Genomic DNA, 21,167 nt, shown 5'->3' with positions numbered 1-21,167 from the left:
CGCCGCGCCTCCGTCATCCTCCCCGAGCCCAAACGAACCCCACCCACTTAGTGAGCCGATCGTACCGTGGCGGCCATCAATACGTTGACGCTCTCACACGTGCGATGCGCGTCTCTCTTTGATCACCAGAGCAACAAAGCTCGCCTCTCACGCGTGATTATTAATTGGACGTATTGCCTTCTTTACGACAGACATTGTTTTGTACGTGATGATACATTGTACCGAATAACAACGTCTTGTACGTAATATAAGCTTGTCCATTAGGGAGCTCAGAAATGTGCGAGTCAATTCAACGTATCAACAGTTGCGCTACGTGCTCGTCATTTCAGATTTAATGAATTCTCACGTGTATCACGTGCATTCTAAATTTTGTGTCATGGTCATTGTGAACATGCCATTCTTGAATCCAGCGGCATGACATCAATCGTGGCTTGGTGTTGAATCGTAAGTATCGACAAATCGATTACTATTGTTACACGTCTTGCAGAATTCTTATTACACTATATATTGCAGCTAATATATATATATATATATGATGGTATAGTAAAAAGGATAATTATGTGAGACTTATCAATTCCTAGTGGATTAAAGAGGTTCAGATCACACTAATTAAGATTGGTGATAGCTCTTATTAGATAATATTAGGTAGTGTCTATCGTGGGACCCAGAATGCTTCGATAAGACTACACGTAGTCCCATATTGATTGGATGTTCCCGACTACCTTTGCCTATGAGATATGATAAATTTGAATTTAGTATCATGTTGATTTGATGTATAACTATTTTGATGTGTCTGAAATGACTGAGGGTGACGTCATGACTTTGGACAGTGGAGGTCATGGATGGGCAACGAGTTCCTCCGACGGAGGTGGCAAGAGGCGGGGCAAAGGCGACAATTGACAGGGTGAACGCAAGGGTAATTTAATTTCATCTCTTGGAAAAATAAGGAGCAATAAAAAAAAAGAAAAAATGGAGTGTTAATTGGAAAAATAATAATAAGAGGTATTTTTAAAAGAATTTGCTATTTAAAAAATCAAATAAATAAATAATAAGAGATCTTTATAAAGAGATAAATATAGGGGAAAAAATATTATCAATATATAAGATATAATTAGAGAGAATGGGAAATAAACCCGGAAAGAGACATTAAAAACAAAGAAGAAAAGAAGGAAGAAATCCAAAGCAAACTGAGGATGTTAGGTGTGCGTACAAATAAATAAACGTTGCAATCCATTTCAATTCATGTCTGTCATGACAATATAATTTCCGCTATTCTTCTCGTAGATAATTAAAGAAATATATAAAAATAAGGGAAATAAATCCGTTTCATGGATGAAGTCTGCATATGTCCGATGTGCTTTAGACTAAAGGAACTATTTTTTTATTATTAATTTATTTTATTTTATTTTATGCGACGTTATGGAGACATGCATGCAACTAATCTCCTGCACCGAGAGAACTAATTTCGATCTAAATATAAGTTGATGACCAGATAATTGAAGATGTAAAGGAAAATACATGTTCTAATCAAGAAGAAAAAGTTTCATTTATTGGATCATTTCTTCTTCCAACTCTTTTGTCTTATTCTTTATTGTTTCTATCGGGACTGACAATCCAAAGTTTCGATTATATGTTTTATATATGTTTTTGATAAGAATGAAATGAAATATGATATTTGATCTTCTATTTCATATTTATTTTTTAATACGTATGAAAATATTTCATATTTCATTAATATATGATATATTTTAAAATATTTTATATGTCATTAATATACTTTGAGATATTTCATAGATCATTGATATATTTCAAAATATTTCATATGTCATTGATATGTTTCGAAACATTTTATATGTCATTGATATGTTTCGAAATACTTATTATGTCATCGTATGTTTTAATTATTTATTTTATTTTATTTATTATGAATCAAATATATTTTGATTGAAATAATATTTAAGATTCTGTATATAATGAGATGATATCTATAAACTCTTATATTCTTGTTTTGCATTATGATATCAAGTTTGCTTGTAGTTATGTTCTCTCATCAATGTTTGTTATTTGTTCAACTTTGTAGCTCACTTTGTTGTTATATAATTTTGTTAACTAGATTATCACTAACTAAAATGTTAGAATTGGGTTGAGATAGTGAGTAACTATTTAGATTTTAAACAAGTTTTGTTGGTTGATATATTTTTAAAATTAGTAAAAAATAAGTAAGAAAATTTGATAGAAAAAATTATTGGTGTATTTGCGGTATTTTCAAATGAACGGTGTTTGAGAAAAAATAAAATAGGGATGTCGATTGAGATATATATATATATATATATCTTAGACAGCACACCGCCAGTGTCATTGCCCTTAATTCGTCACGTTTCGTACCGCAACAATGCAACTCAGGCTTCCACCGCGCTGCTGATTGCACTACGAGGTTCACCGATGAGCCACGATATTAACCAATATAAATGCAGGTGGTTCATTGGGTAGCGTATAGCCAGTGTTGTTTCCTTTCCTAATTCCAAGCTTGCTTGTCTAAACTCGCATTCCCGTGTGATCAAAGCTAGCTGTCAAAGATTGCCATTTCGTTCTCGAAAGCGAGGTGCCCTCCCACCTCAGCCGACTGCTTTTCCGTTTCTCAAACCAAAGACCTCCGCCTCTTGATCGCTTGCTGACGGCTACTTCCTGATCCAATCCACGAGCCCCCTTCTCCACTTTCTCGTCCCTTTAGATCGAGTAGCGATAAGCCTCCTCTCCTCTCTCGATTGCATGCCCTCGCCATTGATGAGATGGGTTTCTTGGAGACGGGCGTTCCCCTGAAGCGGACCGCTCCTCTCCTCCACTCTTCATCCGCCGCCGGCAGACGGCCGCGGTTGAGATCCAGGGTACCCCGCTTCCTCATCAAGGTCCATTACCTGCACTGGGCCTTCGCGGTCGCCGTTTTCTTCCTCGTGGTCGTACTGTTCCAGGCCTTCCTCCCGGGTTCCGCGGTCGAGGGCCCGCCCCAGCAGTGGGGCTCGGTTCTTGAAGGGGTTGGTGATCTAGACTATGGGGACGGGATCAAGTTCGTGCCGGCCGAGCTGGTCCAGAGGTTGGACCGGGAGAATCAAGAAGCAAACGCGTCGGCTATGGCCTTTGGGCAACAGCGGAAGCGGTTTCCGCTGCGGAAGCCGCAGCTTGCGGTGGTGGGTCTCGGTTCTTGTCGAGTTCTTGGTTCTTTTTCTTTCCTTCCAATTTTTTACTAGCTTCGTGATTTTGCGCGTGATTTGTGAGCGATGAGTCCTGTTTGTAGGTTGTTCCGGATCTATATCCGGATGCCATGCAGCTCAAGATGGTTAGCATTGCTGCTGCTCTGAAAGAAAGTGGGTTTGACATTCAGGTTAGCCGTGAAGAAGATATTGTTTTGTTCTGTTGGCCTTCTGGTTGAAAAGAACCGCAATTTCTTTCGACGCTATTGATGTATTTTTAACCTCCTCATAATAATTTTACAAAAGGGTTTTTAAATATACGTAGGAAAATTTTATAGATAAAATATAAAATGTGATTTTCATTTTCAAGCTGGCGTAGTCCGATCTAAATCTTAGCCATATTTTGCGATGATGCTGTTCATTTCATGACACATCCCTCCGTCTTCCACTGAGGCTGTATAAACTCTAGTATGTCAATGTGGAACGTGGAAGTCTATTTTTGCAAGTGAAAACTGAATTATTCCATCACCACGTATTAAATTTGGCCAGTGGAAACAGAACCTTTTGGCCCCTCTAAAGTACATGTCAGTGTGATCCAAGAGGGACCAGGCTAAAGAGCACTGTAGACAGTGAATCTTTTTTCCAGTCTTTATGCCTATTTCATCCTGGCCATGTACCACTCCATGAATACTGTAATGAAATCCTCATCTGACCCTGAAAATAATCTGCTGGGTTTGTGAAATGCCCTATTTGGGTAATGTTTTTGTGTGTTTCTAACAAGATTTGTAGCAGAGGGTTTCATGTCACTTTTATGTTGTTATACATCTGGTGTAGGTTTTTTCATTTCATGATGGGCCTGCTCGCATTGTGTGGAGGTCGATGGGAATTTTCGTTAAGGTCCTGCCTATTGTAACAAATCCAGAAACCACTGTAGATTGGTTAGAGTAAGTGATTTAAGTTGATGCAGAAGTTATTGAAATATCTTTTAACTTGGCGAGTTCAAGCATAGCTTTCAGTTGATTCAATTAACCAGATCTTTTGTAACATTTCTATGCAGCTACAATGGCATTCTTGTGAATTCTATTCAGGCGAGACCTGTTTTCTCATGGTAAAGTATATTTTCCCTTAACAAATGTTTTGTATGATTTCTGACTATAATGGAATTCTGTCATCCACAATCAGTTTATTACCTTTTTTGTTATATCTGCAAGTAGAAGAGCTAACTGATTGCTTGTTTTATAGACTTTACAAGGGCTAAAAACAATCAAGCCTGTGAACTTGCACCTTCTTGTCGCAATATATGGACAGAATTGATCACTTGGTCCAATCAAAATTTAAATGCCTGTTAGTCCACCATATTTAAAGCTTACTATTCTTTTCTTGGTCTTTGACATAATACAGTATACATGACGCAAAACATTGTGTACTTACGAAATTTATGTTTCCAAAGCATGCTTTGGTGATTTGGGTCTCATAAAAGAAGAATAGGGAATTTTATGAATTTAGGGGGGTTGAAGACATAGTCATACTCTGTTTATGTTGTTCACCTCTCTTTCTCTTTCTCTCTCTCCTGCTCTTAGTTTTACTTGTGGTCCAAAGTGGCAAATAGTTGGGACGTTATGGTGTTGTTGTTGTGTGTTTTATTTTTGATTGCAAGCATATATTAAATATTGCCAGTCTCTGTAAGAGGAACTATAGTGAATCGGATGGTTAATATGACACTCTTGTGAAAATAACAAAACAAAAGCTACATTTATGTGGTATTACTTCATGTGTCTGATGGTATATTTAGATATTTACATTATTTATTTTTTAATTTAAAAAATTCTTTTAGCTTGACCTTTGCACTAGTATGCAGTCTTTTGCAGGAGCCTTTCAGATCTGTACCTGTCATATGGACAATCCATGAAAGTTCCCCTGCACTTCGTCTAGATGAATATTCTAAGAATGGACAATTTCAGCTTGTAAATGAATGGAAGCAAGTTTTCAGCAGAGCTACTGTTATTGTTTTTCCGACCCATTCCATGCCGGTAATACATTTCTCTGATGCTCAACTTGCTTCGTAGTATTTTGACTCCCTAAATCTTTGTCAGTGAAGGGATTCTTTGGTTTATTTATGCTCAATGTTTTTGGCCTTTTCTAAGCTTCCAGATGATGTATTCAACATTTGATACGGGTAACTTTATGGTTATTCCTGGTTCTCCTGCTGAAGCATGGGAGGCAGATAATTTTGTCGCCATGCAAAAAGACCGTATATTGAGAGAGAGTATGAGTTCTACATCAGACAACTTTCTCATTGTTGTTGTTGGCAGTCAATTTTCATATAGTGGCATGTTGCTAGAGCATGCCCTCGTCTTGGAAGCATTGAGACCACTGCTCCAAAAGTTTCCTTCCTCAAACTCTTTTTATTCACTACTGAAAGTTCACATTTTGGGTTGGAACTTCACTAGTGCATACAAGAAGGCTCTTGAGGTAATGGTTTGTATTTCCTTTTCTTTTTTTCTTTTGTATAATAATTCTTGCTTGTTTTGGTTTCTTCTTGATGGACATTATTGCTTAAAAACGAAAATTTTCATGTTTCAAAATCTTTTCCTATCTGTAATTTTCTTGATGAAATTCAGTGTTGTTTTCACTATTTCAGGTGATTGCTGAAAAGGTTGGCTACCCAGGTAGCATTGTGGAACATATTGTCATTAATGGTGACACTAACAGATATCTCGGTGTAGCAGACCTAGTAATATATGGATCATTTCTTGAGGAGCAATCCTTTCCAAATATTCTAAAGCAATCTATGAGTCTGGGGAAGTTAATTGTTGCTCCTGATCTGAACATGATTAGGAAATATGTAATTGCTACTAATATTCAGAATTTTTTTTTGTTTCTTTTATCTGGCTATGACATCTTTCAGTGACTAATTTTGTGCTGGCCATACTGCTTTTGCCCAGGTTGATAATAAAGTCAATGGATATCTTTTTCCAAAGGAGAACATTAGTATGCTTACTCAGATTCTACTTCAAGCAACTTCAAATGGAAAGTTATCTCTACTTGCTCAGAGAGTTGCATCTGTTGCGAAAGGGTATGCCAGAAACCTCATGGCTTCTGAAGCTATTCAAGGCTATGTATCATTGCTAGAAAAAGTTCTCAGGTTTCCATCAGAAATTATGCCTCCTAAGGCTGTTGAACAGATCCCTCCAGAATTCAAGATGCAATGGCAGTGGGAACTGTTTGCCAATGTAAGAGGAGAAGACCATCTAAATAGCAGTTTTAGAAGCCATAAATATTTAGATACTCTTGAGGAGCAGTGGAATCATAGTCAAATGCAAAGCTCTGCTAACACTAAATCAAAGGTTGATGAAGCATTGATCTCCATAGAATGGGAGGAAGAGAAAAAAATTGAGATGATGGGTGCTGGAAAAATAACAGAAGAGGAGGTAGCGAATGTCTTCATTTTGTTTTAACTCTTTTACTTGGACAATTTACATTAATTTTTGAATCACTTCTCCCTCAAGGTTTTATTCTGTTGAAACTTGATGCAGTTGGACAGAAGTGATCAGCCTCATGGATTATGGGAGGAAGTTTACAAGAACGTCAAGAGAGCTGAAAGAGCAAGTAATGAATTGCATGAGAGAGATGAGAGGGAGCTTGAGCGGACAGGTCAGCCTCTATGTATATATGAACCTTATTTTGGTGAGGGAACATGGCCTTTTCTACATCAGACTTCACTTTATCGTGGAATCAGCCTTGTAAGTTATTAATATATCATTTTTTATTGAGAAAACCTCACTACTAAAGAGTAATGCTGGAATTTCAGAAGCAAAATTGAAGTCGTACTTGAATGAGAAAAGTACGGTCATCATACTATACCATATTTATGACACAAGTAATATATATCATTTATTAGAATGTGTCATTTGTTAGAATGTGGGATTCTTGAGAATCGATGAGACTATCAATGTGTGCAAGAATCAGATAATTGTCTTAACCCTGGTTAGGATGCACGGATATTCTACAACATTAACTCAGAAATAAATTGCTTGCCGTACACATGAAGATGAACAAGTTAGAAATATGAATAGTAAATGGTAGTGGGTGGTCTCCATAAAATTTCAACCAGCATAATAATAGCTTATGAGATAAAAAAAGCACTTGTATTTCTCTTAACTATATGGACTGGCAACCAAACAAAATGCTACATTCTAATAAGTCTTTTTCTGTCTGTTCCTTAAACAGTCCTCTGTAGGTCGGAGACCTGAAGCTGATGATATAGATGCTTCTACTCATCTTCCAATCCTCCGTGATGGATATTACCGAGATGTGCTTGGTGAATATGGAGCTTTTTTCACTTTGGCTTACCAAATTGACAGTATACACAAGAATGCCTGGATTGCGTTTCAATCTTGGAGAGCTTCAGCTAGAAAGGTTCGTGCATATTATATGTTGTTTACACTTGCTTTTAACACTCTTTTCGAATTTGATGTAGAAAAGCCTTTGTACATCAATGGTTGATTTTTTAATGATTTTTTCATTACCCTTCTGCTGTATCTTGTCTTGTCACAATGCAGTACGAGGAGTTATTAAGCCTTAACTATTTCACTTTTGGATCAAATTAGCTATTACAAAGATCTGTGTTGTGTTAGAATCTTTATCAACATTTTCTACAAGGAATAGGCCTCTAAAACACAATGCACCATAAGATAATTATATAGTTATTCTTTGTTCAATGTAGTAAGCAATGCAGTTTTTGTTCTTTGGGCTATTCATTTTTTAACCTTTGACTTCTCTGCATAGGCCCATGAAACCTTCACTGCAAGGATATACTGGTTTCCAGTCAAAGACTGCCTGCAAGTCTTATACATTAGCACCGTGACTATAAAGATCAAATCATTGAAATCAGAATAATTTTCTAGGGCCTCAAGGGGGATACTACTTTTGTTACTGCAACTGGATCTGATATAATTATAGATCCATGTTGCACTATTCCATATTTGGTTAGTAGCAATTTGATTTGTTCTTAGTTAGGCTCATTGTATACATGATAAAGTTTCAAGATGTACGAAAATTCCCTTCTCATAAATTTCCTTAAGAATTCGCTGATCTATTAAGGACATAGGTTGGTTCCTTTCTAATTTTAGTTCCTTAAAGAGTTTGTCTATATATCTAGATCAGTCTTATCTCAGTTTATGGCTGACCCTATATTTGAAATTAATTCATGCTTGCAAGTACTAATTACATAATGTGCAACATTGCATAGCTGAAGTATCTATAGTCTTATCTGAGTTCATGGCTGACCATATATTTGATTTATGTACTGTGTTAGTTTATGAAGCACAGAGCAACTGAATTAATGAGTCAATGACCAACATTTTTCTTTGAATCCATTATTTGCAGTTTATGATTGTTAAATGATATAATTGTGATCGGCAATTCAGCATACAGTCCATGTTGAATCTGGTACTTGTGACGCTTGACTACAGGTCAGCTTGTCTAGAAAAGCTGAGACTCAACTCCTGGAGGCCATTGAACACCAAACCCATGGTGATGCCCTTTACTTTTGGGTCCGAATGGATAAAGATCCAAGAAATCCTCAGAACCTGAATTTTTGGAGGTTTTGCGATACCATAAATGCTGGTAACTGCAGGTTGGATACTGCTATTACATGCTATTTTTGTTGTAAAAGCTCAATAATGTTTTATACAATTCTTTAAAAGAGTGGTGAACAAGAATAACAAATCCAGACATTTTTTATATGGATGAGAAATACATGTGTAAAAACAACTCATCTTTTTCCTCTAATTTTTTCTTTGAAGAACCGCCGTCTCCGAGGCTTTTCGAAGGATGTATGGTGTAGGTGATGATTGGAGTTCTTTGCCACAGATGCCTGATGATGGTGATTCATGGTCCGTGATGCATAGCTGGGCTTTGCCGACAAGGTCTTTCCTGGAGTTTGTCATGTTCTCAAGGTAAGATTTTAAGTTTTGATAGTTCAGAACAAGAGTTTTACAGATTGAACTGAAACTTGCATACATTTATGAACTTTATTAAGTTTGCAACTGCATGGGTCAAAAATAAATACAGTGTGCTTCTCTATGCATGCTCTTCCTGTTACGGTTATTTTTGAAGTTCACTGATGGAGAAAACCATGGTTTCTCCTCGGTGCTTAGGTTAAAAGATTGAAAACATGTCCAGATGTTGCCCATTCCATAATAATTGGCTCATGTTTCCTTCCATACGTGTTGGTAGTGTGCTTGTATATGCTCGAGTGTCTGAGGTGTCTATGGCGCCTTTGGTGAAGTGGCCAACTTTTTTGTGCAACTATAATAATCGTTCTGATTTCTGAACTCTGTTACCAGATTCAAATATATATGCATGCATGCTCATATGTGACCATCAAATGAGCTGACATCTGATAAGTTGGAACTGTTTCTGATTATTTAGACAGCTGCAGTGAGTGTGGTATCCAGTGATTATGAAATGTGTGTTTTATGTGTGACTACTTCCAATCAAAGATATGACAAAAAAAAAACTATTCTAGCACATTTTTTAAAGAATGGAAGTTGATATTGATTTTCAATTTGTCAAGGAGATTTGTTATTCCAACCAACTACTTTTTCATTAGAATCCACTTAATTACATGGTGTTATGGGAGAAAAAAAGCTTGTTTTATAAACCAGCATATCCATGATTTGCAACACAGAATACGTCTATGAATATATGTATTTGCTTTTGCTAGTTATATTCACACATTTAAAAATCTGGTTGTCCTCTTTTTCAGAATGTTCATAGATGCAATGGATACAAAGATGTACGATGAGCATCATCAAAGTGCTAGCTGTTACCTGAGTACATCTAAGGTAATACTTGTTCATGGTAGTACTATCAATTGTTCTTAGTGTCAGGGGGGCATTTCCTGCTTAATCCAGTTGCTCATTGGAGAAAGTCTTTGATAGTGCACATGGTACTTTTCTAACTTTCCCCATATTGGAAATTTGTGTCATGGAGGCATGTTGTTCCACTATTTATTAACCTTTTATTAGGCTCATTTTCATTTGGAAACGAATTATAATAGGACAGTCAAAAATGAGCCAGGACATTTTTTTAATGGTCATTGCAGAGGAGACTATAATGTGCGAAGAAGAAAGAAAAAAATAACAATTACATCTCTGTCAGACACGTGTAGGTGATCAATATACAGACAGCCACATAACAATCTATGAAGCAGTTCGCATATATCTCGTGTCCCATGCTACAACAATGTGAGAGAATCTTAGGTTGCATTTAATTTAACAATCTCTTTTTTAACTGAAAAGTTTCATCATAATTGATTGATTATGGGCTTTAGCATCACATAAAGTTCCCTCCATGTCATTTGGGTGTTATGGGTTGAGTCACATAAACATCCTTTCAGTTTGTAGGATATGGTTGAATATATTGTCTCTCTCTAGATCTCACATTGACGGGTGTTTTTCACATTTTTTTCTTGTGATTTTTTCGTTGCGTTATATATATATACACACACACACTTGGCATTTCTGTTTCCTTCCTTTGTCACCACTTTTTAAGGGACTGCAGCTGTCGGTTGATTGTTTATTGATCTATTTGAAGTACAATTACTACACCTGGTCCCGAACTAACAACACAATGACAAAGGCCACAAGTTTGAAAAGTTGATCTTGCTTTTTATCTTCCTCTTTAATATTATTATTGAGCTACTCTTGTTTATTCTTTAAGTGCATCTCCAAAGACTAGGATGATGGTGTGATGGCTTATCATTTATGTTTATATTAAGAATCTTTTAAGTGCATTTGAAACCTGAATCTTTCTTGACTTCTGCATGCATTTTTTGGTATTAATCTCATACAAACGTTTCATGTTTACAGGACCGGCGTTGCTATGCTCGTGTGCTGGAGCTGCTCGTGAATGTATGGGCGTACCATAGTGCACGGCACATGGTATATGTCGACCCCGAATCTGGATCGATGGAGGAATATCACAGGCCGAAGAGCAGGAGAGGTAAGATGTGGATCCAGTGGTTTTCATATTCAACGCTGAAGAGCATGGATGAGGATCTTGCAGAAGAAGCCGATGCGGATCACCCAGACCGAAGGTGGCTGTGGCCTTCCACAGGCGAAGTCTCCTGGCAGGGGACATATGTGAGAGAGATGAACAAGCAGCAGAGGCAAAAAGAAAGAAAGAAACAAGAAACGAAAGATAGAATTCAAAGAATAAAGAAACGGGCAAGGCAAAAAACACTAGGAAGATACGTAAAGCCACCACCCGAGAGATCTGGTTACCGGAACACTTCTGGAACTATTTGACACATTTTGTATCTTACAGGATATCTCGTGATTCTTTTGCCCCATTCGTGTCATTTTTGTTTCCGTCTTGTTTTTTTTGGCTGAAAAGAAAGATAAAGCAGTCTTTCATTTTTCTTCCTTTTTGGCATTAAAGATGATTCTTGGATCAGATCCAAGCTCTACAGGGTGTATAAGGTGTATGGTCTGTTAACATCATATATACCATTAAACGGGAGATATTGCTGAAACTTATCCGTGTATAAAGTACTTTCTACTGATTGGTAAAGTATTTGTTAGATCATCACGGATGCCTTTAATAGGGCGCAAAATGCAAGCCGTCGTTCACTGGCGTCGGCTCCTACGGGAGATTTTGAGCCGGAAAATTAACCATTGGAAAGGGAATAATAGGCGCTCTGATTTCATCGGTCACAAACATAATCCTTCAAAAGTGATCGGGGATTTCAAATTTGTGTATATCCAAGTAGTTGAGGTGCAGTGTAATAGTTAAGCTACCTTTAACCTCTCGGTTTATATTTTAAAAAATTATATTTACATCTCTATAATTATGAAAATGAAACATTTAGATTTATTTATCATAATTATATTAGATTTACTAACGAAAATAAAGAGCAAACAAGTAATTTTAATATTTTAGTTAGTAATGATAGATGGTAATATCGTTGGCATCGACACCTCAACGCCCTTGTTGTTGCCCTTCGCCTCCGCTCCATCATCGATTCAAAGAAGGTCTTTATTGTTACCCTCGTGGACCTCTTAGGTACCCCCGACGCACCGATTAGGTCCATCGAGGATGCGCTCAATGCCCTCTTCGGCTTGGTCTTTTACCCGTTCAATCGCATCGTTCTCGTCGAGCTGGGCACCATGCTACCCCTCTTCACACTAGTGGTGAAGGATGGGTGGAGGGGTTGGTGGAGGACGTGACAATAGTGATCACCCTAGTGGTAGGATGTGACAAGAACGTGGAGGCATTCAGGAGGGTGGATGGTGCCAGCATCCTGATAGACCTAGTGGTTAGGGGGAGTAAGAGGGCGAGGGGCAATGCTATAGGTGTGCTACTTAACCTAGTAAAGAGTAATGAAGATAAGACAATGAAGGATGTCAGAGAGGTGGACGGGAATGAGGCAACTGTGAGGGCTCTAGTTGACGACGATAGTAGGGTGACCACGAGGGGGAAGAGCAAGGCAGAGGTACTATTGAGCGTTCTAGAAAACAAGTGAGGGAGCCAACTATAGGGGGTCTTGATGATTCCGATACTCCATGACACAAACTTTGCTCTATGACAAAATCGTAGATTGCTCCATTGCTGCTCTGGATTTGCCACCATTGACGCAATCCATCACCATCAACTAAAACATTAAAATTACTTTTTTTATTTTTATTTTTATTTTTTATTTTTATTAATAAAAATGATGATATTATAATACATGGATTAAGATATTTTAGTTTTGTAACTATAAGAATATCAATATAAATTTTTTTAAGTATATGAAAAATACTTAAGATATCTAACTACAAAGAATAATCTATAATTAGCCCGTTGGATTTTGATGACCAACACATGAACGACTTTCTCACGTTTGGAGCAAAGTATCTGTTATGTTTGCATATAAGGTAGCACCAGATAGCAAGGTCGAATTTACAAGCACAACAGTATCAATTACTTGTTCTGTACTGTTGACAAGTTTCATTATTGGAGCATTTGCAGATGTCATGAGCACAACAATGACCGACACTTCATTCTCCATTAAGTTAATTTAGCATCATATTTACTATATCTGATTTGTTAAAATATAAGATGGCAGAATTGACATATCCACTTTAGGTAAACATGTCGAGGGACAAAAAAAAAATGTCAGCCGGCTTTGATCTCTTTAATCACGCCTTCTGTGAGTGCATTTGCATCATAATTCTTGCCGAAAAATTTGACAAACTCCATGTTCGGATTCATCAAGTACCTGAAGGATGCTCAGAATTAATATCAATATACAAGAAATAATTGCCAGTACATGTTACCGGGTCTACGACAGCTTATTACAAGCTTCAGCCCATGGTAAAGAAACGATTTAAGTCCACAAAAAGAAAAAACAATTGAGCCAAAAAAACTCGATACCTAAAATTCCAAAACAATCTTATATGGGAAGATAACTTCAGAATGCCATAAAAAGATATAAGGTCACACCAAAGCAATTATATTAATTATCTCTATGAGTCAAGCCAATACTGAATGGATAAAAATACCATAAAACATTAAAACATAGATAGGACCATCACAGCCTGTTAATTTTAATACGTATAAAATGGACCTAATTATACCATGGTGATCTAAAAATTCATGAATCATGCTAAATCAAGATGCAAGGGCACAAGGAAAATGGATCAATCCTATTTATCACGCAACTTGTTTTAGAAGATTGTTTACTACCACAGACGTTGAGGCAGAAAACATCATGACAGAAGCTATTTCCAAAATGCTTGCAGTTAGATATATAGCTATCACATCAAGACCCAACCTGCCGGTGCAGTCGGAAAACTGGGAACCGGACCTATGACCAATTCATTTTATTAATTAGATTGCCGATGTCAGAATATTGTACTGAACCAATTGAACTGGATGAGTTTTTCATGACCCATGACAACCAGCCAAGTTAAAACAAGCTGGTCGGATTCCATCCTCATCTTTGCTTCTGAAAAAAAAAGAGTAAATATTATTATAAATAGGTTATGTTAGAAATACTTAAGAATATTTAAGAATGGATTCTATCTTTTAAGAATATAAATAGATAATGTTAGAAATATTATTTAAATTTTGGAGTATTATATAATACATAACTAAAGTTACTATCTTAAGTTTATTAAACATAACACATAATGCCTAAGATTTTTTTTCATTTTTTCCTATGTTTTTTTTTTTCTATTTTTGTGATATTTCTTTATTTTTATGTTTTTAACATAATATATAATACATTTCTATTTTTAAAATTTTTTGACTCATCAATCTGGCCAGTGAGGCTCAATCAGATAGATATCTAGTCAGGTTCCAATAACCATGTTCAAAATCAGCCAACAATATAACATAATGATGAAAGCCATTGTAACTTGCAATTATTGTTTATAAATGATTAATATAACAGAGTCAGAAATTTAGTAAACATAAAGTTAGCAATTGCAGCATGTCAAATGCAGCATGGCATCTGTACTTCAAAAATGAAATGAACCCACAGGTTCTATCAGCGATACGTACATAACAATAGAGTGGTCGACGAGGTAGTCAGAACCCTCCTCCTCTGTCTTCATGTAATAGACCCGAAAAGCACGAGCAACTTGTCTTATCTCATCTGCTGTACCAGTTAAGCCTATCAAGTCTGGGTGAAATTCTGCAATCCAAAGTAAAGACATGTGGGTTACAATATCATATAATCCATGAATAATATAATACAGACAGAGCTGTTGATCCATGATAATGTGGAAACACATTATGTTATGCGAATGGCAACAGAAGAAGGAAATGAAGAAACAGAACAAAATAACATTTTGCTTCCAGTCACACAAACTAAAGAATCAAGATAAAGCACCTTTCACATATTCATGGACTTGTTCAACATTGTCTCTCTCAGGATCAACTGAAATGAAAACTGGTATAACTTCCATCCCTGACTTTGCTTCTGAATAATATACTAGAAATCAGTGTTCATATAGTCAAATTATTAAAAATAAAAACAATAATCACACGAAAAGGGATTAGTTCACCAATAGATCCAAGTGCAACATCCATGTTGTATAACCAAAAATGCACATCATTGTGGTGCACAAAAATGCCAATGGATGAAAAGGACACACTACTATGGAAATTTGCATATTAATGTGATTCTCATAAGATTGTATTATTAGCAATCTCACAATTACTATAAAATCTTGATAACAGACTAGTGAGTAGTGGCCACATATAAAGCAAGGAAGTTTCAAATCTTACCACAAACTATTATCACAATCACAATTGAACATCATAGGAATTGCTTCCGCTATTCTATAACAAGATGCAACCATGATTTCAAATATCATGGCCTACGAACTGCAAAATGCAGGTGTCAATACTTACCAATACTTGTGCACTCATCAAACTGGTCTATACTGACATATTAAACATGTTCCAGTATTTTTCACGTGTACAAAGGCATACGATACAACCGGTACTTACTGGCCCAAGAAGATTATGGTACCAATATTTTTACTGATATTTAAAACATTGGATGTGATTATCTCATAGAATTAATATGAAGCATAAATCTTTGAATCCAATGACATTTTTAGAACTATGGACAACCAATGTTGTATATAAGCATATGCAATTAACCCAATAGTTGCTTATACATTAAATTAACAGTATATTACTTATTTTATCAACAGCAGCAGCCAATTTCTGGAGTTCATCAGGACAAATATCAGGGCAATATGTGAATCCAAAGTATATCAGTGTCCACTTCCCCAGAAAATCCTTTTCAGTAACCGTTTTGCCATAATGGTTCACAAGCTTGAATGGACCACCAATAGCAGCAGTTCCCACAGATGGTCCCTGTTTCACAGTACTTGATGAAGTCTTCAGTCCTGCAAGTGAAAAAACAACAAAATGTGCTAACCTAAGAATAAAGAAAGATGGTATGTTAAGGAATTAGCCAATCAAGTATATACTCCCTTCTGCAGTGGGACGTAAATATGTGATTTAATTCTTGAGTGATAATGAAATGCCTATTCCAATTTTGTTTTCCATTAATTAAAAAAACAGTATTCAGGCCCTGATATCGTCCTTTTGACCATCTGTTGGAAAAGCCATCTGTGGGACAATATACCTTAGATTAATTGTGCTACCATGGTAAACCATGGAATTAGTCTTAATGACAGTAAAGATCTAGAAAGAAATGTAAAAGAATAGCAGAAAATTGATTTGCATATTGAAATAAGAGAATCAGCTGTAGAAATTACTTGGAAAATTTTCAAGTATATGCATTCCCTATCTCTAGGAAGACTCAAACAAGAATGTGTTTTTTTGTTAGCAAAACAATGAAAAGTATATTTTTTGCAAAATGAAAATTTTAAAAAAAATATTTTTGCAAAAGGAAAATTAAAAAGCTTTGCTGATGGTACCTAAAAGAAATAACTCCATTTGCGTCAGCGCTAACCAAAAACTCTAAGTCTAGAGGAGTCCAGAGGAGATGAATTCCTCCACAGACCAGATTTTTTGTTGGCTCTTGCCTGAGTGGCCAACCAGTTAACAATGAAAAAGTAAATGGTATGCTCATACTCAGCAGGAAACTACCTTCAATGTGTCGTTTCTTCTCTTTGTCATAGTAAACTATCAATCCTCCTCCAGTGACAATAAGCAAAACAAGGCTCAACCATGAGACAGGCTGCAATATAAATCCCAGAGAATTACTATAGATAAAGTAACCTGAAGATATTCAAGAACATATTGGAAGTTGGAATGTAACCAGACTATATTTTACATATAGGAGACCAAAAATGAACCAAAGATACTGTTAATATGAGATTTGCTGGTAAAGAAACAAAAGTATCCTACATGCAGAATATAGGTAAAAATATATATTAATGGCACTTGGTTATTGTCATTCTAATAGAAGAACAAAGTGTAAGAGAGGATGGTAAAGCACAAGGACAAAGGTATGGCTACCTTCCATAAGCTGACATGTTAGGCATACCACAAGAAAATAATGCATAAGCAAAGCAGAACATGGTCTTTCTTTGAAGTACCATTTCTCTAAAGGACATTCTCGACATCTGAAGGCGACAAGCTAATTTTGTCATAAGGTTGATTCCAGAATCCAGACTTAAAAGTTTGTGATGCAAATATTAAATTTATTAATGCATTTCAGACAAGTTCTTATCCATTTCCTCCACACTCATTCCAGCTACTGAGTGACCAATTCTATGACCAACAGCTCAAGTGAGAACTCTTCTACCAACTAACAATCAAATCACACCTCAGAACTAAAACTAGGTGAACAGCAGTTGTTCATTGGGTTCATTGCTTCTATCAAACACTGCTGAAGAGACCTGGACACGTAACATTCTTTTTTTCTTTCTTGCATGACGAGATGAAGCTTGTAGATCTTTTTCGTATCAAACTATCAATTACCACTAGGTTTTTCCTGAGCAATTCATACCTTGAATATTCTCCAGTCAATACATATAACATATCAAAAGGCATATAAAATAAAATAGAGAATCAACACCTTGTGGATCACAGACCTGTATTGACACCTTAGTTGAAGCGTTTTATGAATGGACAGGTGCTCACATCACGAGGATAAGCCACAAACTGTTGTCGTACATTTTGCTTTAAGTGGTATGCCCCAATAACTTGAGTCATAGTCAATTATCAGCCATTTTGGACAAACTTGGATATAAATCATGATATATTGACATTTCAAAACTTATGTTTCCATGATCATCTACAAACTAGAAATACAGATCTCTACTGATAGGAATCTAATTTCTATGATAACTGTCACATAGAGCATAACTCTAATCCCCACGAAGAATAAAAATTTAAAAGTATGGCTTTGTTACACATATCCTTCAGCTAGATATATTTGAATGTACACCCATATTGCATAAATCTGGACCATTTGCCTTTTCTTCTTTATATAGTTTGAATTTGCATAAATGTTTCCGCCAAATTTTTAATCCTTAAAAGTTAGAATTAATTGTTAACAAGTATAAATGACAATAAACAAGCTATCACTTAGCTTGTTGCTATCATAAGCATTTAATTTTGATGACCCTGATTCTTTTTTACTGGGCACAGCAAATCCTTTTACAAAAGAAAGAACAAAGGCAATAAAAATCCTGCTAAGAAAAGTGGGCCCCGTTTGATATATAAGTGATTAATTACTACTATTTTAAATAAAACAGATAGAGATAGTTCAATCCTATTGTCATCAAATCTGTCCTGTTTCATTTAAAAAAAGATATGCATAGTACTAGTCACCCCTCCTCGAACAGGCTTTTGAGAAGCAGTCTGATCTGAATCCCCTGTCCCATTTTTCTCATCAGAAGCAACTGTTGCTGATATCTTCCCATTTGTGTGCTCTGAAGTTGTAACGGATCTAACCAGACATTGATAAGAGAAAGATGAAGTCCTGTTTGCGCTTGACAAGATCGTATTCTGTAGGACAAATGAACAGAATAATCATCACACCAACTAAAAAAGAAAACAATGAACAATAAAGATGCAAAAACTGTTACAACTTGCAAGTACTTAAAGTCATTAACTTTATTAGATACTAGAGTCGGTATTCACTTGCTGCATCCATACGTATCTGATTACTCAACCTTAGATAAACAAAATCAATATACTGTTGAAAAGTACACGATGAGGATATCAAACTTGCTATCAGAATTTCTGGAAGCAAAAAATTGCTAGACCTGCAACATATATATTGTAACAATTTCAGGCATTCGACTATTTTACCAAAAACATAATGTACCATATGGAGATCATAAACCTTATGCAACTCAAATAGACATGAAGAAAATACCACATACTAATCCTAGTATGATGCACTGCAAAACAGCACCTAGTAGGGCACAAGAACCGATCAGGAGATTAATCAGATCAACAAGAAAAAAACTTTATATCTCATGCCTACATAATATGTTAAAATAACATCATATGTCAAGATCAAAGAGCAAATACAGGACATTTAAACAGATAAAAAGCGCAAAGGTAGTAATAATCTAACTTTTATGATTTAGTATCAAAAGAAATCTCATATCTCCTGATCCTGCCAATTTCACCACTAGTGCAATATAGATGTTGGCAGTAAACTTTCTTCTGTTGGAAACATAAAAGTATTACATTGAAAAAATAAGGTATTTTTAAAACAGTGATCTTACTATTGATACAACTGGCAAGCAGCACATGTTATGGTAACATGTTTTCAATAAAGAACTAATCAGATCGAAATGAAGAAAACCTAGTCTTGTGTATGAATGAAATTCAAAATAAGATTGAATGTCTACACAAGCAAAATAGATTATAAAGGTGAAGAGCTACATATGTAAAGTCACCTGAGAATGTCGTCCATGAGTAATCAAACCAATAAAAGCTTTAAGTCCCTTAATCTTGCTCATTGACTTAAATAAATCCTGGAAATGTTTAGATATCATGATATGTTGATCACACTCAGCAGCATAGAAAATGAGCGAAATATAAACTAAAGCTTTTAGGTTAAATAAAAATAGGTAAGAACGAATACAAGTACTACAAACTTAAGGATTTTACGACAGTTAATCAGTGGGATACGCTAAACCCTATGTATAACCCCAATATTCTAAATCTTGAAAACCTAAGCCCTAAACCCTGAAATCCATCATGGGATACGCTAAAACATGATCCATGTCCGATCTCATTTTCATCCGAACTCCGATCGGAAATCTGACCCGATCGGCCAATTCTAGGACTGATATGGTCATTCGCACGATGGCCTTCTTTTCCTGTACACAAACATATCTCAAGGAAACGTAAACGAATTAAAACCAGCACAAAAAGGAGGGAAAACCAAAAAGAAAAACAGATCAAACTGCATTTTGTTCAACATGAGTACGATCGACCGAAGGAAATGAGGTTTAACCCACCAAGAATCTCCACAAACACAATAAACGGCAAGAAGATGCAAGAAAACGCAAGAAAGGCGAGAGAAGATAAAGAACCAACCTCGAAGATGACTATAAGAGATGGCCAAGATCTCTCTCTCGCGAGCAAGCCCTTCTCTCCGAAGAGCCAACGAGGCGGCGCCCGTGGGTTGTTGGAGGAGCGCGCTTCGGATCGGGTCGTGGCCGGTGGATAAAGATCCAGCCCGATACGGTAGATGCTACGGTATTATTTGTTTATCAGGTTTCGGGTCGGATCGAGTTGGATCAGACGGTCAAAATTGAAGTCCAGTCGGATCAGATCAGATCTCGAGTAGGTGTGTGTGTGTGTGCGTGAGAGAGAGATATTGAGATAAATACAATATGCTATATTAAATTTTATAATGCTATTTCCAAATTTTTAAATAATATATATGTAAAAACTGATTAAGAAGAAAGGCTAAAAGAAAGAAAGAAAGAGAAAAGAAAATAAAGAGGAAAAAAAGTATATTATGATAATAGTGATAAATAAAATCATGTGAATCACAAAACTTCCTTTTTTTCGTTTGTCAAAAAGGAACGAAAGTAAATGCCTGAGATGATAAAGGAACTTAATGCGGAGTGGCCGGAGCATGATGGACACAACCTGTTCGACGCAAGTCGTGAGAGAATCACATGTTAAAGAGCAAGGGGTTGGTGAAGCACCTGGCACGAGTACACGACGCCAGAGTTGGCACGGCATTTGTGGCACTTGGTGAGGTATTGCAGGGGCCACTACATGGCATTATTAGCATCAGTGGAACCAACTCACGCCGGTGCAAGATCCAAGAGACAAGGGCCACTCTGTCCCATACACACCAAAAGAGCAAGGTGGCCACTGTGAGCTGAAGCTGAGAGTTCTCGGTGTGACCTTCGGAAGCCTTGCTGGGGCGGTATGTCCAAAGTTTCGTGGCTTCTTTGCTTGAAAACAGTGACAGTTGCCTCATTAACACCCGATGTGGGGAGACGGCAATCTTCA

The 21,167-nt window shown here is 36.4% G+C and overlaps 2 protein-coding genes across 4 annotated transcripts; one reads left to right on the top strand and one right to left on the bottom strand.

The window, feature by feature from the left end:
* Positions 1-2,549: 2,549 nt before the first annotated feature.
* On the top strand, positions 2,550-11,730 carry LOC135592531 (uncharacterized). Its single transcript, XM_065082042.1, has 14 exons — positions 2,550-3,185; positions 3,293-3,379; positions 4,023-4,132; positions 4,246-4,296; positions 5,047-5,218; positions 5,340-5,660; positions 5,830-6,033; positions 6,134-6,619; positions 6,725-6,931; positions 7,419-7,607; positions 8,663-8,826; positions 8,996-9,148; positions 9,961-10,039; positions 11,066-11,730. Exons 1-14 carry the CDS (start codon positions 2,790-2,792, stop codon positions 11,501-11,503), a joined length of 3,057 nt encoding a protein of 1,018 aa, XP_064938114.1. The 5' UTR covers positions 2,550-2,789; the 3' UTR covers positions 11,504-11,730.
* Positions 11,731-13,152: 1,422 nt separating this feature from the next.
* Positions 13,153-21,144, bottom strand: LOC135592529 (protein SCO1 homolog 1, mitochondrial-like). 3 transcript variants are annotated; one of them, XM_065082038.1, is made up of 9 exons: positions 20,855-21,144; positions 20,235-20,391; positions 19,589-19,666; positions 18,507-18,683; positions 16,815-16,905; positions 15,893-16,105; positions 15,076-15,165; positions 14,745-14,877; positions 13,153-13,458 (listed from the first exon to the last, which is right to left on the bottom strand). In XM_065082038.1, the coding sequence occupies exons 1-9, from the start codon at positions 21,133-21,135 to the stop codon at positions 13,356-13,358; spliced, it is 1,323 nt and encodes a 440-aa protein (XP_064938110.1). In that variant the 5' UTR covers positions 21,136-21,144; the 3' UTR covers positions 13,153-13,355. The 3 variants fall into 3 exon arrangements, with proteins under 3 accessions (XP_064938110.1, XP_064938111.1, XP_064938112.1); XM_065082039.1 differs by lacking the exon at positions 19,589-19,666; XM_065082040.1 differs by lacking the exons at positions 20,235-20,391; positions 20,855-21,144 and adding an exon at positions 20,156-20,223.
* Between the last annotated feature and the right edge of the window lie 23 nt (positions 21,145-21,167).

Source organism: Musa acuminata, chromosome BXJ1-9 (assembly GCF_036884655.1).
Source record: "Musa acuminata AAA Group cultivar baxijiao chromosome BXJ1-9, Cavendish_Baxijiao_AAA, whole genome shotgun sequence".
NCBI classification, from domain to species: Eukaryota; Viridiplantae; Streptophyta; class Magnoliopsida; order Zingiberales; family Musaceae; genus Musa; species Musa acuminata.
Note: the sequence above shows the minus strand (reverse complement) of the source record. Positions and strands in the feature narration are given on the sequence as shown.